The 20,306-nt window shown below is 46.2% G+C and overlaps 1 protein-coding gene across 2 annotated transcripts in view; it reads left to right on the top strand.

The window, feature by feature from the left end:
- LOC143765974 (uncharacterized) overlaps positions 1-20,306 on the top strand; it is a 63,850-nt gene that overhangs the window by 17,676 nt on the left and 25,868 nt on the right. For both annotated transcript variants that reach the window (XM_077253236.1, XM_077253237.1), the window contains exons 10-11: positions 11,493-11,592; positions 11,896-12,026. In XM_077253236.1, coding sequence (XP_077109351.1) covers positions 11,493-11,592; positions 11,896-12,026 — 231 coding nt within the window. The remainder of the gene's footprint in view (positions 1-11,492; positions 11,593-11,895; positions 12,027-20,306) is intronic.

Genomic DNA, 20,306 nt, shown 5'->3' with positions numbered 1-20,306 from the left:
CCAGGCTCCTCATCCTCGGCCTCAGAGTTCCCCTCTCTGCCCTGCCTGTGATACCCAATGTGCCCAGGAGCCCTCCGCCACTACGGACCCCAGTGTATCTAGTCCCCCTGAGTGGGCCGCATCACTGTCTCAATCCATGGCTTCATTGGCCAAAGCGATTGAATCCCTCCATGACCCCTCTGGGGAGCGGGGCACTCTTTTTCATGGGTTAAGAGATCCCTCTATATCAGGGGAAGCGTCGGCCAGCAGGGGCCGCTCTCACCGCAAGGAGGCACAGTCATCCAAAAAACGGATCCGCACTACCTCTTCTGAGCATTCACCACGCCATTCGGCCTCTGGTAGCTCCATTTCTCGCTCACCCTCCCCAGGGGATCGTAGCGATCACGACTCTGAGTATGAGTCTGATGCATCCCTAGATCCGGATGCTCCGGAATTTACATCTACTGTTGACTCCCTCATCGAGGCAGTCAATCATGCGATAAAAGTGGACTATGACCCTAATTCTGCGCTGAACCATTCAGTTTCCTTTACAAGAACCAAGTGTCCCCATAAGGTGTTCGCCTCTCACCCAGATTTCCTGGATATAGTCCGGCGACTCAGGGACCGTCCGGATAAGCGTTTTATGGGCAAAAAGTACCTGGAATCAAAGTATCTCTTTTCCGTAGATCTTGTTAAAGATTGGACGGAATCTCCACTGGTTGATCCTCCGGTGTCGCGCTTGGCTACCAAGACGCTCTTATCCGTACCTGACGGTGCTTCAATTAAAAATCCCACAGAACGCCAGCTAGATTCCCTAGCTCGCTCAGTGTACGAGGCCTCGGGTTCCTCTTTATCTCCTTCCTTCGCTGCGGCTTGGGTTGCCAAAGCAATGGTTTTCTGGGCAGATGCCCTTGCAAAATCCATTGTGGAACAGGATCTCCCGTCTGAGGCGGCAGATCTTGCCAAACAAATTGCCATGGCTGGAGATTGTGATGTACGTGTCTTTAGACGCAGCGGACTGTGCGGCAACTGCGGCTTCAAACGCCATCACCATAAGGAGAGCTATTTGGCTTAGAGAGTGGCGCGCAGATTCTTCCTCAAAGAAGTCTCTGATTTCCCTTCTTTTTCAGAGCGGTCGCCTCTTTGGAGAAAAATTAGACCAGCTTATTTCCGACTCTACAGGTGGGAAGAGCAAGTTCCTCCCACAACACAAGCCAAAAACCGCTTTTCAGTGCCAACAATATTTTCGCTTTCGGCCCTTTCGCAGCAGCCCATTCTGGTCCAACTCCGCAGCCTCGTCCAGATCAGAACGATCTCCACGCACAGACAGAGACTCCCGGCCTTCATACCGGCCGAATCAGTCCTGGCGAGGAAAACCTAGGCAACCCCAGAACCAAAGGGTCCAGGCCTGCCAGATTCCCTTCACAATGACTCGGGGACTCTTCCAGTCGACACCTCCAAAGTAGGTGGACGTCTGCTTCTCTTTCAACAAGTCTGGCTTTCTGTCGTCCACGACGAATGGGTCAGAAATTTGGTGTCTTCTGGTTACAAAATAGAATTCTCCGCCTCACCTCCAGCAAGGTTTTTTCCCTCTCGTCTCCTAAGTTCGGAGGCTCAATCTCGCGCACTTCATCGCGCCATCAAATCCCTCCGCCAAAACGGGGTCATTGTTCCAGTCCCAGAACACCAGAGATTCAGAGGTTTTTACTCAAACCTCTTCGACGTTCCGAAAAAGGACGGAACAGTGCGCCCTATCTTGGACTTAAAGCTCCTAAACAAATACGTAAGGGTTCGGCACTTCAGGATGGAGTCACTCCGGTCAGTCATCTCTTCATTGGAGACAGGCGAATTCCTAGCATCAGTAGACATCAAAGATGCTTATCTCCATATCCCAATCTTCCCGCCACATCAAAAGTTCCTCCGCTTCGCCATCCAAGAGGACCACTTTCAATTCACGGCCTTACCCTTCAGCCTTGCCACGGCGCCCAGGGTATTCACGAAGGTCATGGCGGCGGTCATGGCCATTCTTCACTCCCGAGGAATGGTCGTGTTGCCTTACTTGGACGATCTCCTGATAAAGGCTCCGTGTTATGAGGCCTGCGAAGCAAGTGTCCGCATTACCTTGGATTCTCTTTCGCGCCTGGGCTGGTTAATCAAATTGGACAAGTCCTCTCCCATTCCTGCCCAACGGACCTCCTTCCTAGGCATGATCCTGGACACGTCAAAGGGGCTGGTCTTGCTACCTCGGTCCAAGGCCCAAGAACTTCAGCACGGAGTTCGGACACTGTCATCCGCACCCACGGTCCATTCGCTTTGCCATGAGGATCCTGGGGAAAAGGTGGCCGCAATAGAATCGGTTCCTTTCGCTCCGCTCCATCTCCGCCCTTTACAACAGGCTCTGCTGGACAATTGGGACAGGAGTCCCTTATCCCTTGATCGGCCATGTCCTCTGTCCCCACGGATCAGGCAAGCCCTCACATGGTGGACTCTAAGATCATCTCTCCTCCAGGGGAGGTCTTTTCTCCCGATCCGCTGGCTGGTGGTAACTACCGACGCCAGTCTCCTCGGTTGGGGAGCGGTGTTTCGCCACTACACTGCCCAAGGGATTTGGTCAATTCGGGAGTCGAGGCTTCCCATAAACATTTTGGAGATTCGAGCGATCAGACTTGCTCTGAAACGCTTTCACTTCCTGCTCGCGGGTCACCCAGTTCGAATCCAATCGGACATCAGGGGGGTACCCGCAGCAGGGCAGCCTTGCCGGAGGTCTCCCACATTCTCCGTTGGGCCGAGGCCAACCTCTCCACCATTTCCGCAGTGCACATTCCAGGTGTCGAGAACTGGGCGGCGGATTTTCTCAGCCGTCAGTGTCTCGCCTCGGGGGAGTGGGAACTCCATCGGGAGGTTTTCCAGCAGATTTGCCTTCGCTGGGGGACTCCGGACGTGGATCTTATGGCGTCCAGAATGAACGCCAAAGTTCCCAACTTCATAGCACGTTCTCGGGATCCCCAGGCCATCGGAGTGGATGCACTGGTATCCCCATGGCACTGGTTCCAACTCCCGTACGTGTTTCCTCCGCTTCCCTTACTGCCGATGGTGATCCGAAAAATCAAGACGGAGGGGGTTCCGGTGATTCTTGTCGCCCCGGATTGGCCACGACGCGCATGGTACCCGGAGCTCGTTCAACTCGTATCCGACGTCCCCTGGCGGTTACCAGACCGTCCAGATCTGCTTCGCCAAGGGCCGATCTACCACCAGAGCTCAGGGGCCCTAAATTTAACGGCATGGCTGTTGAAACCTGGATTCTGACTCAAGCTGGTTTCTCCCAGCAGGTCATTCCCACCATGATAAGCGCTCGCAAAGCGTCTTCCGCTTGCATCTATCACCGCACCTGGAAAACCTTCTTCTCATGGTGCAGGCTCCGAGGTCGCCCTCTGCTTGTTTCTCAATCCATACCATTTTGGATTTTCTACAGTCTGGCCTGGATTCCGGCCTGGCGCTCAGCTCCCTCAAAGGTCAAATCTCAGCGTTATCTGTGTTGTTCCAACGTAAGATCGCTGCCAGCTCGCAAGTCAGGACTTTCATTCAAGGGGTGTCCCACGTGGTACCCCCCTACAGAATGCCGTTAGAGACCTGGGATCTTAATTTGGTTCTGAGCGTTCTTCAGGAATCTCCGTTTGAACCTCTACAGGACGTCCCGCTAACTGTCCTCTCCTGGAAGGTTGCCTTCCTTGTGGCAGTCACATCTATCAGATGGGTCTCGAGTTGGCCGCTCTATCTTGTCGGACCCCTTTCCTTGCCTTCCACCAGGACAAGGTAGTCCTACGCCCATCTCCAGATTTTCTCCCTAAGGTGGTTTCATCTTTTCACCTTAATGAAGATAACATTCTTCCCTCCTTCTGCCCACAGCCAAAAGAGTCGAAAAGGCCCTTCTCACCCTGGACGTGGTACGGGCCCTTAGGAGGTACATTTCCAGAACTGCTCATTTCTGCAAATCGGACTCCCTCATTGTGCTCCCGGAGGGTCACAGAAAGGGTTTAGCCGCGTCCAAGGCCACGATAGCCAGATGGATCCGTTCTGCAATTCAAGAGTCCTATCGGGTCAGGAGTCCTGTCCCAGCGGGGATTAGAGAACACTCCTCTTGGTCGATGGGTGCTTCCTGGGCCATCCGGCACCAGGCAACAGCGGAGCAGGTTTGCAAGGCCGCAACGTGGTCGAGCCTACATACTTTCACAAGGCACTACAATGTACACATTCAATCTTCTGCGGATGCGGCCCTTGGCAGACGTATTCTGCAAGCGGCCGTCGCGCATTTATAGTCAGTTGGTACAAGGAGTTTATTTGGTTGTATTGTTTCCCACTCAGGGACTGCTTTGGGACGTCCCATGGTCCTGTGTCCCCCAATGTGGCGAAGGAGAAATACGGATTTTTGTGTACTCACCATAAAATGCTTTTCTCCGAGCCACTCATTGGGGGACACAGCACCCACCCTGTTAGCCTTACGGCTCGTTACCTTTTTGGTTCTTGACTTTCTCTGACATGTTATACTCTAATGTTATGTAATGTATTGTTATTAATCTGCTTTTGCACTGAACTGGGTCTCTGGAAGCCAGCATGAAGGTGTATACTGCAGGGGAGGAGCTAACTCTTTTTGTCTCAACTTAGTGTCAGCCTCCTAGTGACAGCAGCATAACCCATGGTCCTGTGTCCCCCAATGAGTGGCTCGGAGAAAAGGATTTTACGGTGAGTACACAAAAATCCCTATTTTTTTTTTTTTTTAATTTTTTAATTTATTTTTTTTTATTTACCATGTTTACTATATGGTAAAACTGACCTGATAATGATTATCCAGGCCAGTACAATTGCGCATAGGTTTTTTTTTTTTTTTTAAATCTGTTCGTGAGAAAGCAGTAGGAGAAGCAACAGGTATGCAACAATCATAACTTAACCAGAACCAACAATAAACAAGGGTGGGTGCTGTGTCCCCCGAATGAAGGCTCTGCGAAAGAGATTTTATGGTGGCTACCTACAATCTTCATTTCTCTATCGTTTCATTTGGGGATACAGGAAACCATGGGACGTCCTAAAAGCAGTCCCTAGGGTGGGAAAAGAGGAGTAGTAACCCCAAGTCAGAGTTCGGGCCACTGCAGCTTGCAGGACTAGTGATGAGCGAGTGTACTCGTTGCTTGGGTGACCTCCGAGTATTTATGACTGCTTGGAGATTTAGTTTTCATCTCGGTAGCTGAATGATTTACAGCTACTAGCCTGCTTGATTACATGTGAGGATTCCCTAGCAACCAGGCAACCCCCACATGTACTCAGCCTGTCTAGTAGCTATAAATCATTCAGCTGCCGCAATGAAAACTAAATCTCCGAGCTGTCATAAGTACTCGGAGGTCACCCGAGCAACGAGTACACTTGCTCATCACTATGCAGGACCTGTCTACCAAGATTCTCATCTGATGAAGCGTAAGTATGAACCTTGTAGAATTTGGCAAAGGTATGAATTGAAGATCATGTAGTAGCCTTGCAAATCTGTGAGCCTGACACCAGGTGGCAGGCGTCCCAGTTGGCCCCCACTGTGCGATTGAAGTGTGCGGTGGCCCTGAGTTCTGTCACTTAGTCAGTAGGCTTCCAAAATGGCAAAACGAACCCAGCAGGCAATGGTAGACTTGGAGGCGCCCAAGCCTTTCTGAGGACCTTTGGGAATTATGAATATCGAATCCGCACATCTGATGGGTGCTGCCATGGAAATGTAGAGATGGAGGGCTCTTACTAGATCCAGTTTTGGGGACCGCTCTCGAGGATGATAAAGAGACGGACAAAAGGAAGGAAGAAAAATATCTAATTGAGGTGAAATCCAAATTTGTTGTTCAGGTTCAAATGGTGACTTTTGCAGAACATCGAGTACTAGATTGAAGTCCCAAGGTTCTACCGGTTACCGGTAGGGGGGAGTGTACAACTCCCTGAAAAAAAGGTATTGGTCTGCAATAGTGAAGCTAGAATCTTTTGAAAAAGAATAGAAAGGGTAGACATCTGTCCCTTGAGAGAACTGAGGGATGAGCCAGATTTGATTGCAGGAAGGACAAAACAGGCAGATGAAAAACCATTGGGAAGATCCATTTAGTTTCGCACCACACACAGTGGTAAATGCAAGAAGAAAGCTTCCTAGCTCTGATCATAGTCTAAATAACCTGATCTGAGAAACTGGCAGATTTCAGAACCACAGTCTCAACAGCCATGCTGTTAAATTGAGCGACTGAGCATTCTGGTGGAAGGGAGGACCCTGTGAGAGAACATCTGGAAGGTCCGGGAGTTTTCACGAAGTGTCCGTGAGGAGATTGATTACTTCTGCGTACCAGTGTCTTCTAGGCCAGTCTGGAGCGATGAGAATGACTGACTGTCACTCTCTGTCTTAATCTTCTTAACCACCCTGGGTATCAGTGGAAAGGGAGGGAACAGGTACGGGAGGGAGAACGGAGACCAAGGAATTACCAGTGCATTGGTGCTGATTGCTAGCTGGTTGCGTGATCTGCAGACAAAGCTTGTAACCTTGTGATTCAGTATAAACACCGTCAAGTCGACGTCAGAAGTCCCCCATCAAAGACATATCTCGTGGAAGATAGACTGTTTGAGAAATCATTTGTCAGTGGCGAGACCCTCTCTGCTGAGAAAATCGGCAGCCCAGTTCTCCACTTGGATGTGTACTCCTTGAGATCATCGCTACGTTCTACTCATCCCATAACCGAATTCGCATCACCTTTGACAATACTACTCGACTTCAGGTTCCAACTTGGTGGTTTATGTTTGCTGCCGCCATGGCATTGTCTGTTTGGACTTGAGCCGGATAGCTGAGGAGGAGATCCTCCCAGTGAAGTAGAGCAAGGAAGATTGTACCGAGTTCCAGAATGTTGATGGGAAGAGACTATTCCTGGGTCCACCAACTCTGGACTGTTAGGTTCTGAAAAAATGCTTGCCAACTGAGAAGACTGCTGGTATATTTTGTAACGATCATTCAACGATGGATGTGACCGAAAAGATCTTCCGCTATGAACTAGGTGAGGTTTGAGTTCACCATTTTAGGGACTTCTTTATTCGGGCAGGGAGCTCGATTAGTCGATCCAAGGAGTGAGTCGACCTGTCCCATCTTGAAAGTAGAAAAAAGTTGAAGGGGACGCGAATGCAACTGTTTCCATTGACAGGACCATCCTGCCTAGCACGCTCATACAGAAATGTAGGGAATGAGATGTGCCTCTGAGGGAACAAATCCCATGTGATGGAACCAAGAATGGCCATAACCGTCACCATTATCTTTGTGACGACTCTGGGTGCTGTGGCTAGGCCTAATGCCAGTGCTGTGAACAAAGTGGGATTGCAGTACTGCGAGCTGAAGAAATCCCTCGTGAGGAGGAAAAATGGGAATATGTAGATTTAGGCATCTTGCATCTCCACAGAGCATAGGAATTCCTTGATTTCCGTGGAAGCTCTTACCGAGCAAAGGGACTTCATTCTGAAATGGTGTAGTCGAAACATGTTTTTTTCAACAGCTTGATATCCAAAATGGGATGAACCAAGCCATCTTTCTTTGGAACCCAAACAGGTTTGAATAAAAACACAAAAAGCGATCTGGTGAAGGAACTGGGACGTTGACCCCTGCTTCGGAGATTAAGCTGATACCTTATTCCCTGGATTTTCAAGGATAAGTGTCCTTTGGTGGGCAGGACTCACAAAAAAACAGGGAACGTAGAAAATTCTATCTTGTAAACCTTGTTAGGCAACGTCTCGGACCTAGGTGTCATCTATCACCAAGAGCCATTCCCAGAAATAATGAAGACGTCCACCCACCCTCAGTGGCTTCCCAGGTGGGAGCGATCCGTCATGTTGAGAAAATTCTGTTGGATCCTGGTCTAGAAGGCTGGCTTGAAGGAAGGCCTCTTCCTCTGCTGATGGGCTGGAGGTTTGTTTTGTCGGTTACTGGTCCTGGCGGAGGTGTTTTACCCAGGCAGAAACTTCCTTCGCTACCTATGTCACTGCAAAGGACGGGCAGAGGGCTGAGCCTGCAGCATCAAAGCCTCATTTGGACAGGGCTTCAGTTTGCTGATCAGAGGGCTCCTTTAGAGGAGGCTACATCAGGGAGAGGAAGAGTAGTGTTGGTGGAGAGCTGGGAGACAGAGCGGTCCACTGAGGGAGACACTGCCCGTTTCTGAAGCATATCTGTTGTAAAAGGATAGAAGAAGTCCATGCATTTTCTTCTTTGGAAACGCTTGTCTGTGTGTTACCATTCCTTAGTAAATATTCTGGTGAACTCCTTGTGGTAGGTGAAGATTCTGGGGGGATGCTTTGTCTTTCTGAATGATACAGTCTGCTCAGAGGGAGAGCTTTCTGGATCCTATGTTAATGGTCTGATTGACCTGTACAATTAGACTATTTACCACTTTAGAGATCTGTTTGGAGTCTAGACCAGAATCTGACTTAAGCCCCCGTCACACTAAGCGAGGTCGCTAGCAAGATCGCTGCTGAGTCACAAGTTTTGTGACGCAACAGCGACCTCAGTAGCGATCTCGCTATGTTTGACACGTAGCAGCGACCAGGCCCCTGCTGTGAGATCTCTGGTCGTGTCGGAATGGCCTGGACCTTTTTTTGATCGTTGAGGTCCCGCTGACATCGCTGAATCGGTGTGTGTGACACGGATTCAGCGATGTCTTCACTAGTAACCAGGGTAAACATCGGGTTACTAAGCGCAGGGCCGCGCTTAGTAACCCGATGTTTACCCTGGTTACCATCGTAAATGTAAAAAAAACCAAACACTACATACTCACATTCCGGTGTCCGTCAGGTCCCTTGCCGTCTGCTTCCCGCACTGACTGACTGCCGGCCGTAAAGTGAAAGCACAGCACAGCGGTGACGTCACCGCTCTGCTGTTAGGGCCGGCGCTCAGTCAGTGCAGGAAGCGGACGCCGGGGGACGCGAAGGTGAGTATGTACTGTTTGTTTTTTTACATTTTACACTGGTAACCAGGGTAAACATCGGGTTACTAAGCGCGGCCCTGCGCTTAGCAACCCGATGTTTACCCTGGTTAACCGAGGACCTCGGCATCGTTGGTCGCTGGAGAGCTGTCTGTGTGACAGCTCCCCAGCGACCACACAGCGACTAAACAGCAACGCTGCAGCGATCGGCATCGTTGTCTGTATCGCTGCAGCGTCGCTAAGTGTGACGGGGCCTTTAGATTGAGGTTATGACTTCAGCAAAGCTGGAGCCTCCGAGAGGAGGGAGAGAGATGGGATCCTGGAGGATGTAGATGATGAGTTATTGCAGGCATGCTTTTTAGAACCCCTAGAACACCTGTGTGTAACCTTCTGTGATTTGAGGGGCCATGGGGTCCGGAACACCAAGGGGAGCATTCGGGGCCCATGGTGGAGGTATGGCTGGGCAGTCGTTCTGATACGGGAACTAAGGTCTAGGATACCTTGGTAAGGCTGGCTACTGACTGGGAGAGGAATGCAGCCCTGTCAGGATTGTGGGCGCACACTTGTTACAGGCAGTGGGGGGATTCTAGGTTGGCGTATTAGATGGGTTGTAGTTCGTGCACAGGGAAGACGTCTGACCAGAAGGAAACTTATTACAGGTGGAACAATCGAAGTGAAGAACAATAGGAGGATGAGAGTGAGGCTCCCTGGGTCTAGACATAGAGACAGAGGAGAGAATGTGCTGGTGTGAGTGGCGCTGGGAAAAGAGCTGACCCCAGTGGCAGAGCTTACTCAAATCATGGATCCTGATTACAGCAGCGTTTAGTCAGGAATGTATGGAGTGCCAGGTGAAGCTGTGCTGCGGGAACCAGAGCTGCGACTATTGATGCTGTACGACACAAGCCAGTAGCTGGAGATGGCGCTGGGCAGTGGGGGTACAGCCAGCAAAAAGTGCTAAGATTTCCCACTTGCCGGAGGAGGGGGAGCTGGTGTTTCCCAGCCTATGGAGAAGGCCTAGAATGCAGCCATGGACTACATTTCTTGGCTGCAGAAGGGGGGGCATGGTAGACTGGAATTAGTTATTTTGCTCACTGACAGGAGTTCACTTGTTAAGAGGGATGGGACCTATAATAGTTCCTGCATGTTTGGGGATTAGTGATGATGATCTGTTAACAGGAGCCCCTCACATCCTGGATGGAGATACCTGTCCTGAAGATCCGGAATCCTTCTTCAGTCTTGATACAGGAGACGGACTTCAAGGACCTGGGTGCAAATCATGGAGCGGCTGGACGCAGCTCTTTGGGCTGTCATACCATCGTGCACATCTGACTCTGGGAGGTGGGCGAGCCAGGAGAGTGATGGAGAGGACCAGTCCGCCTGACCACAAAGTGGATGCCTTGAACACTCTTGATGTGTTGGGGGATTTGAGTCCTGCTAGATGGACCCGGGAGACAACAGTAGTGACACAATCCAACACTGTGCTTTCCGTCTTTAGGGAGTAGAGCAGAGAGACAAAATTCCATTCTGTTGTCTCAATCACAAGCTGAACCTGCAAAATAGAAATTGTTAATAAAAAACAACCTAAGGTAGAAGAAACTGGGACTGAGAGCAGCCCTGTGTCTGCCTCATTCTGACAGTAAGCTAAAACTGATTAGCTTCGTACCAGTTGGTGGGTGTATACTGGGTAGGAGCTAACTTTTTTGCATAGTGGCAGCAGCAGCATACCCCAAGGTTACCTGTGTCCCCCAATGACGCGTAAAGGTGTGAAAGCTGCCAAACCTAAAAAAAAGATATACGGTAAATCTGATATTGCTGTAATCGCACTGACCTGGAGAATAGTCGTCTAATCACTTATTCCACATAAGGAACAACATAAAAAATATATAAATAAAACCAATTTTTCACCTGCTGTTGATTTGTTCATTCTGCCTCCCGAAGATTGCAGTAAGGCTCTGCTCACATTTATTCTTCGCTGAGCGCTTACACCGGGGTTTTCTTGTAGTCTCTGAAATATGTGATTCTGACGTAATCCCTGGTGGAAGATTCCCTATAATGAGGCACTTGGAGGCACTGTGGACGCTGTCTGGCCTATGATCTGTCTTTTTAGATGTGCACTTCTAAAAAGGATACCGCTGAACAGAGGCCAAAGTCCAGAATAATGCTTCTCCCTTATTATGGTGAATGAAGCCCTCGGGGTTTCAAGCCAGAGTCATTACCTCATAAAGTGACACTGGTCAGTATTGTAAAAATTGGCCTGGTCATGAAGGTGAAAACAGGCTCTGTGGTGAAGGGGTTAAATTAGACTTAAGGGCGCTGCTCAGAAGAGCTTACAATCTAGAAGAATTGCCGAAAACTATGCACAGAGGCTAATAACGCAAAGAACAATGTGTAGATACAATAAGCAACTGCAGGATAGGTTGGAATGATGTAATGTATAGCACATGGGATCCCCATCCACAGATCTGGTCCCATGACTTGTCTACTGGTGTAAGAGAAGTGACAATGTGCTACATCACAGCTGTAATTATCTCTCTTCTTTTGACTATAAAGGCTGAAAACCAAAACGTCGATTCTCAGGACACAGCAGCTCTGCCCACGGCCCCGTCGAAAAGAAGGAGGCTTCAGTTTATTAACCCTGAAGATCAGATCGGTAAGTCAGTCTTGGCAATTTATTGATAGAATTCACTGACCCGAGATGATATTGTGCATTGAGCCAATTAGATTTGATATAAGAACGACTTACAATTTCATGTAAGGCACCCGTGCACACATAGTATCACATAATACTCCAATGTTTTCAATGCAGTTGTTTTGTTGCATCACAAAATCATGTGCTGTACTTGTAGAAGCCACAGAGGCAATGAATCTTAGTAATTGTGCGCTACGGACACAGGCAGCCATATAGAGAAGACGTCGCTGTGATATAAAAGTTGTTGTCATTTATTCCTGATAGAGGTGAAACTTCATCGATGTAAAGATTGTGACAAATCTTTTTTCACCGGTCTGGAGCTCGCAAAGCATAAAAAGTCACATAAAAAAGACAACCAGTTCAAGTGCCCGTTTTGTGAACACGAGACTGCAGAGGTGAGTAGTGGTGACGTTTTAATTAGTAATTTTTTTTTAAATTTTTTTTAAATGTATGGCTTTTTTTGTACAGTAAGCAAAAATATTTAAAGAGAACCTCTCAGCAGGATTTAGTCTATAGACTAAAGGCATGGCCGTAATGCCTCTGTGATGCTGATTAATCTGATACCTGATGTGAAGGAATCCGCTGAGTGGCTGCTGAATACTCACCTTGTGAAGGTTTCATAAAATTACGTCTTCTGTACTTCGGGGTGGGATTTGGGGGCAAGTTCTCGTTCTCTGCCCGTGCCGCCCCCCTCTCTACTCCCCAGCTTCCTCTGCTACTTGTGCAGGTCACAGATTATTCCAGATCTGCACATGCACCATATTCGGCTCCATTTTATTGAAGTCTCTCACACATGACACCGACTCAAACTGCACACGCGCCTCCCTCACAATGATGGCGGCAGCGCAGAATTTTAAAAATAATAATGAATGATTCATAATAATGAATAATCAGTGACCTGCACAAGAAGCAAAGGAGGCTGGCAGAGAACTATTAGAAGACTCTGCCTCCACGCCCGCCCCAAAGCACACAAGACATTTATTTTTTGAAAACTTCACAAGGTGAGTGGATCCCGTTACATCAGATATCATATTTATCAGCATCACAGCACCATTATGGCTATGCCTTTATTTTATAGAACTAAATCCTGCTGTCTTCAGCTCCTTCTGGTGCCTCTCTGGTCCCACGCCGCCATTTTGCGACCGCGACTTTGAGTGACCAGAAATCAGAAGGTCACAAGCTCTCTGTGTACGCCTGAGGGCCTCGTTCTGGCTCTCATAGAATTACCTGGAGTTGTGACTTCCGGATCGCCTAGCAAACACTGGTGCAATCTGGCATGTCATAACCTGTAGGAGACCTAGTGGAGCAGCGCCGAGAAAAGATGAAAATGGTGGCTGGTGTGTATGAGACTAGAGGCAGTAAACTTTACATTAGAAAGACCACTGCATCGCTGCATAAAAAAAAAACCTCTAGAATGCTTTCATTACAAAAAATGTTATTCCTTTGTCACGTCAGATGTGAGGTATAACAACCTGCACTAGCGATACCTGACTAGCGTGTTTTCATTTTATAGAAAGAAGTGGTTGCTGGAATTTGATTGTCTCATCATGACATAGATCACGATTCTTAGTGGGAGACTCCGTCATGAGAGATTCCCTAAAAGTTTGTGCAATATACAAGTGCTTCTCATTAATTTAAAATATCATCAAAAAGTTAATTTTTCAGTTCTTCAATACAAAAAGTGAAACAAATATTATACAGAGTAATTACAAACAGAGTGATTTATTTCAAGTGTTTATTTCTGTTAATGTTGATGATTAGGGCTTACAGCTAATGAAAACCCAAAAGTCATTATCTCAGTAAATTACAATAATTAACAAAAAAACACCTGCAAAGGCTTCCTAAGCGTTTAAAGGTCCTTTAGTTTCAGTGGGCTCCACAATCATGAGGAAGATTGCTGACTTGACAGATGTCCAGAAGGCAGTCATTGACACACTCCACAAGGATGGTAAACCACAAAAGGTCATTGCTAAAGAAGCTGGCTGTTCAGAGAGTGTTGTATCAAAGCATATTAATGGAAAGTTGAGTGGAAGGAAAAAGTGTGGTAGAAATAGGTGCACAAGCAACCGGGATAACCTCAGCCTTGAAAGGATTAAGAAAAGGCCATTCAAAAATTTGGGGGAGATTCACAAGGAGTGGACTTGATGCTGGAGTCATTGCTTCAAGAACCACCACACACAGACGTATCCAGGACATGGACTACAAGTGTCACATTCCTTGTGTCAAGCCACTCATGACCAATAGCCAATGCCAGAAGCATCTTACCTGGCCAAGGAGAAAAAGAACTGGACTGTTGCTCAGTGGTCCAAGATATTGTTTTCAGATAAAAGTGATTTCCAAATGACATGCAAAATTTAAGGTCCCAGAGTCTGGATTAAGAGTGGAGAGGCCACAATCCAAGCTGCTTGAGGTCTAGTGTGAAGTTTCCACTATCAATGATGGTTTGGGGAGCCATGTCATCTGCTGGTGTAGGTCCACTGTGTTTTATCAAGACCAAAGTCAGCGCAGCCGACTACCAGGAAATTTTAAAGCACTTCATGCTTCCCCCTGCCAACAAGCATTTTGGAGATGGAAATTTCATTCTCCAGCAGGACTTGGCACATGTCCACACTGCCAAAAGTTACCAATACCTGGGTTAAAAACAACAGTATCACTGTGCTTGATTGGCCAGCAAAATCGCTTGACCATAACCTCATATGAGGTATTGTCAAGAGGAAGATGAGAGACACCAGACCCAACAATGCAGACGAGCTGAAGGCTGCTATCAAAGTAACCTGGACTTCCATAACACCTCAGCAGTGCCACAGGCTGATCGCCTCCGTGCCATGCCGCATTGATGCAGTAATTGATGCAAAAGGAGCCCCGATCAAGTATTGACTGTATTTACTGAACATACATTTCAGTAGGCCAACATTTTGGATTTAACCCCTTAGTGACATAGACAATTTGGTACTTAATGACCAAGCCAATTTTTACAATTCTGACCACTGTCAATTTGAGTTTATAACTCTGGAACGCTTTAACGGATCCCGCTGATTCTGAGGTTGTTTTTCCATGATACAGGTTGTTTTTCCGTGATACATTGTACTTCATGTTAGTGGTAAAATTTCTTTAACCCCTTAATGACGGCCAATACGTCTTTTAACTGACGTGAGATATAAGAGAATATCCTCCCCATACAGGTGTCAATCCAGCAGCTGTCGGCTGTCCACTGTAGCTGACAACTTGCTGCATCAGCCACGATCAGTGTTTGCACCGTCCATATCTGTTTAACCCCTTAAATGCTGCTGTCAATAGTGACTACATCATTATAAATGGTTAACAGAGTGTGGGGGCTTCCTCTTTATCCAAATTGGTGCCCTCAGATCATGATTTTGTGGTCCTGATGTTTGCGATGGCAATTCACGACCAAATAGCGGCCTTACAATATGCCAACTGTAGTAATCTGTTCAGAAGTTAGAGGCATTCAGGTGGTAAAAATTCACATTGTCATTTCTGTCATGCCACTTTGCATTAATTCCTGTAAAGCACCTGAAGGGTTAATAAACTACCTGACTGCAGTTTTCAATATGTCAGGAGGTGCTGTTTTTAAAATGGTATCACGTTTGGGGGTTTCCCAATATATGAGACCCCCTAAAGTCACTTCAAACATGGATAAGTCCCTAAAAAAATAAATTTTGTAAATTTCCTTGAAAAAATGAAAAAATTGCTGCTACATTTTTAAACCTCCTAAAATGCTAATAACATAAAATAACATTTTACAAACGGTGCTGATGTAAAGCCGACATGAGGGAAATGTTATTTATTAATGGTTTGCTGTGGTATGACTATCTGGATTAAAGGGATGATCATTAAAATTTTGAAAATTGTTAATTTTTTAGCATTTTTTCTCAAATTTTTGATATTTTTTATAAATAAACATAAAACATATTGACCTAAACTTACCATTATCATAAAGTATAATGTGTCACGAAAAAACAATCTCTAAATCACTGGGATTTGTTGAAGCGTTGCAGAGTTATTGCCACATAAAGTGACACTGGTCAGATTTCAAAAATTTGGCTCCGTCACTAAGGGGTTAATATTACCTTAGTTTATTTATGAAAAAATGGAAATGACGAAAAATGTTAAAATTTAGCAATTTTCAAACTTTGAATTTTTATGCCCTTAAATCAGAGGAGATACGTCACACAAAATAGTTAATAAATAACGTTTCCCACATGTCTACCTTCCATCAGCACAATTTTGGAAACAAATGGTTTTTTTTGTCAGGAAGTTATAAGGATTAAAAGTTGACCTGCGATTTCTAATTTTTACAACAAAATTTACAAAACTATTTTTTTAAGGACCATCACACAGTTAGTCACTTTGAGGGGTGTTCATGACAGTAAATACCCAAAAGTGACACCATTCTAAAAACTACACCCCTCAAGGTGCTCAAAACCACATTCAAGAATTTTATTATTAACCCTTTACCTGCTTTACTGGAAGTGAAGCAATGTGGAAGGAAAAAAAATTAACATTTAACTTTTTTTTTTTTTTTTTTTTTAACATTTTACTTCAGAACCAATTGTTTGTTATTTTCACAAGTTTAAAAAGAGAAAATGAGCCACAAAATTTGTTGTGCAATTTGTCCTGAATACACCTATACCTCATATGTGGGGGTAAACCACTGTTTGGGCGCACGGCAGGGCTTGGAAGAGAAGAGCGCCATTTGACTTTTTCAATGCAGAATTGGCTGGAATTGAGATCGGACGCCATGTTGCGTTTGGAGAGCCCCTGATGTGCCTAACCAGTGGAAACCCCCCACAAGTGACACCATTTGGGAAATTAGACCCTTTAAGGAACTTATCTAGATGTGTGCTCTTTGAACCCCCAAGTGCTTCACAGAAGTTTATAACTTAGAGCCGTGAAAATAAAAAATCTTTTTTTTCTTTCTCAAAACTAATTTTTTTAGCCTGCAATTTTTTACTTTCACAAGAGTAACAGGAGAAATTGGACCCCAAAAGTTGTTGTCCAGTTTGCCCTGAGTACACCGATACCCCATATGTGGGGGGGACCACTGTTTGGGCACACAGTGGGGCTCGGAAGGGAAGTGACGTTTTAAAATTCAGACTTTGATGGAATGGTCTGCGGGCGTCATTTTGTGTTTGTTGAGCCCCTGATGTACCTAAACAGTAGAAACCCCCATAAGTGACCCCATATTGGAAACTAGACCCCCGACCAAGGAGCTTATCTAGATATGTGGTGAGCACTATGAACCCCCAAGTGCTTCACAGGAGTTTAACCTAGAGCCGTGAAAATTAAAAAAAACACATTTTTTTCCACAAAGATGATCTTTTCACCCCAAAATTTTTACTTTCACAAGGGTAACAGGAGAAATTGGACCATTAAAGTTGTTGTGCAATTTGTCCTGAGTACACTGAAGCCCCATATGTGGGGGTAAACCACTGTTTGGGTGCACGGCAGAGCTCAGAAGGGAGGGTTCACCATTTGGCTTTTTCAACACAAAATTGGCTGGAATCAATGGTGGAGCCATGTCATGTTTGGAGACCTCCTTCATGTACCTAATCAGTGGAAGCCCCCAATTCTAACTCCAACCCTAACCCCAACACACCCCTAATCCTAACCATAACTTTTTTTTTTTTTTAAATCAAATACTTTTTATTGAAGAAAGCACAAAGGATAACATTACATACATAAGCATGCATTAGAGTGCAAATAATAATACTGTCCCCATTTTTTAATAAATGTAAATACACCAAACACATCCCTCCCCCCTCCAATAACAAGAAAACCTCCCCCAACCTCTCCCCCCGTCACGCTTCTGCAATCCTTATCCGTGTAATACAATGTTGTACACTCTTTTTATAACCCTAATATCCTATTTTTGACGAGTTCTGCGGAAGCCAATCTGGGAAAGTCCAACCAACCCCCCCAGATATTCTCGTAGTGGTTCATCTTGTCTCTTTTCATGTATATGCTTCGCTCCATAAGGATTACAAAATTAACTCTATTTACAAATTCCTTCCTAGTAAGAGGATTTTCATCTAACCAGTGCAATGTGATAGTCTTCCTTGCAACATACAGCAGTCTGCCTATTGCTAGCCTACCCCATTCATCCGACTCCACCTCCTCTACATGTCCTAAAATACACGTCAATGGATGTCGAGTAATAGTTGCTTCCGTCACTCTTTCCACTAAATTTAGGACCACAATCCAAAATGCCTGTAATCTTGGACAAGACCATAGCATATGAAGAATATCCGCTTCATCCATCGTACATCTCGGGCATCCAGAGTCCGCCCTTAATTCAGCTTTTTTCATTCACACAGATGTCCTGTATACCCTATGTATAGTGAATAACTGTGACACCCTCCCAGATTCACTTATAGATATTTTAGGGACATATTGTAAAATCGACTCCCACTGATCATCCGATATGTCTCCCAAATCCCTTGTCCATTTGGATCTAGCCATCAATGGGTGTCTATCCAAAAACGTATCCAGCAGTCCCCTGTAAACTAGCGATATAAGACCCCTAGTACCCCTCTGTGGACCAAGTATATTCAACATACTGTCACACTGTATCACTATCGGTGACCTTCTCCACTGTCTAGAGAATGCGTGTCGCAACTGTAGATACTGGTAGAACATAGTATGCTCCAAAGGGAACTCTTTCCTGAGTGTTTCAAATGTTTTAAATGTCTCACTATCTAGCAGCTGCGACACATACCATATACCTTTTCTTCTCCACTGTCCAAAATTCCGTACTCTTAGCAGTTCAGTCAGCCGGGGGTCATAACAAATGGCTGTGTATCTCGTGTATTCCCCTATACCCCTCCATAGCTTTATTTTTTTCCACCGTTTTACAAGCAACGCCAAAGTTGGAAACCTTTTAGGATTCAGACAAAATTTACCCGCCTCCAGAGCAGCTAGCAACGGGCCCCTCCACACCACATGAGAAATAACCTTTCCCACTGAACTTATAAGATCATGATTCCCCCCCCCCCCATTCTATCAAATGCTGGCACTGGGACCCAATGTAATACAACCATGGGTTGGGAACCGCCAAACCTCCATCATCTTTTGGACGTTGCAACAGTTCTAACTTAATACGTGCTCGACCTCCTTTCCATATCAAATCACGGAAAATAGCATTAATTTTATAAAATCTATTTTGAGGCAGCCAAAGCGGTGCATTGTGTAGCACATACAAAAGCTGAGGTATAAGTATCATCTTTATTAAGTTTGCACGGCCCGGCCATTGTTAAATTTAATGTCCCCCATGCAATAATCTTCTGTTTAAATTTACCTAGCAGCGGGTTCAAATTAAGTCTCTCATAATCTTCAATATTATTTGACACCCTAATGCCCAGGTAAGTGAATTCTGTAACCACCTGAACCGGAGTTGGCTGATCTCCTACAACAAGAGTCCCACCATCCAGCGGTAACAAAACGGACTTATCCCAGTTAATGCAGATCCCAGATATACCGGCGTATTCGTCTAGAACCTTCATCACAGTCGCCAGGGAACCCTCCGCATCTCCCAAAAATAGCAACATGTCAGCATAGAGTGCCACTTTTCCTCATGTATCCCATATTTAAATCCTACATTATTTTGATCCCTTCTAATCACTGCCGCCAGTGGTTCTATTGGTACAGCAAACAATAAGGCTGCTTTCACACTAGTCCGTCGGTACGGGCAGTTGCAAACTGTCGGCCCGACGTACCGACGGACAGTGTGTTAATGTAGCTCAACGTGGGCAGCGAATGCAGTTTTACAACGCATCCGCTGCCCATTGTGAGTTCCGGGTAGGAGGGGGCGGAGTTTCAGCCGCACATGCGCTGTCGAAAATGGCGGACTTGACGCGCAAAAACGTTTCATGGAACGTTTTTTGTGCCGACGGTCCTCCAAAACATGACGGATGCGACATGTGGCAATCCATTGCAATGCGCCGCTAATGAAAGTCTATGGAGAAAAAACGCATCCTGCGGGCAACTTTGCAGGATGCGTTTTTTCTCCAAAATGACGCATTGCGAAGTGCGTCGAACGACGCTAGTGTGAACGTAGCCTAAAGGGGATAAAGGGCATCCCTGTCATGTGCCTCTAAACAAGGAAAACTCCTCAGACATTTGCCCATTAACACTTCGCTTGACCCTAGGAGCCGTATACAACAACTGAACCCATTTGGTAAACACTTCCCCAAAGCCCATGGGCTGCAACATAGCCCACAAGTATTTCCACTCTACGCTATCGAATGCCTTGGCCGCATCCAACGACAAGATCACTCTATGCCCTTCACTATCCGCCTTCACTTGCATGTTAATAAAAAGTCTCCTCAAATTCGTTGCTGTGGATTTGTTAGGCATAAAGCCCACCTGATCCCCATGCACTATAGATGTTATAACTTTATTAAGACAGTTAGCCATCTTTTTGCCAGAAGTTTTGCATCCGTCGTTAGCAGTGAGATTGGGCGATACGAGGCCGGCTCAGTAGGGTCTTTTGCCTTTCTTAGGGAGCACAACAATAATTGCCTCCCGCATGGACCATGGGAGTTCTCCTCTTTCCAACCCTGCCTTATATACTTCCAGCAAAGCAGGTAGCAAACATTTCCCATATTTTTTTGTATACTTCACTGGGCAAACCATTCTCCCCCCCCCCCCCCCCCCCC

The sequence above is a fragment of the Ranitomeya variabilis genome, chromosome 4 (assembly GCF_051348905.1).
Source record: "Ranitomeya variabilis isolate aRanVar5 chromosome 4, aRanVar5.hap1, whole genome shotgun sequence".
Classification (NCBI taxonomy): domain Eukaryota; kingdom Metazoa; phylum Chordata; class Amphibia; order Anura; family Dendrobatidae; genus Ranitomeya; species Ranitomeya variabilis.
Note: the sequence above shows the minus strand (reverse complement) of the source record. Positions and strands in the feature narration are given on the sequence as shown.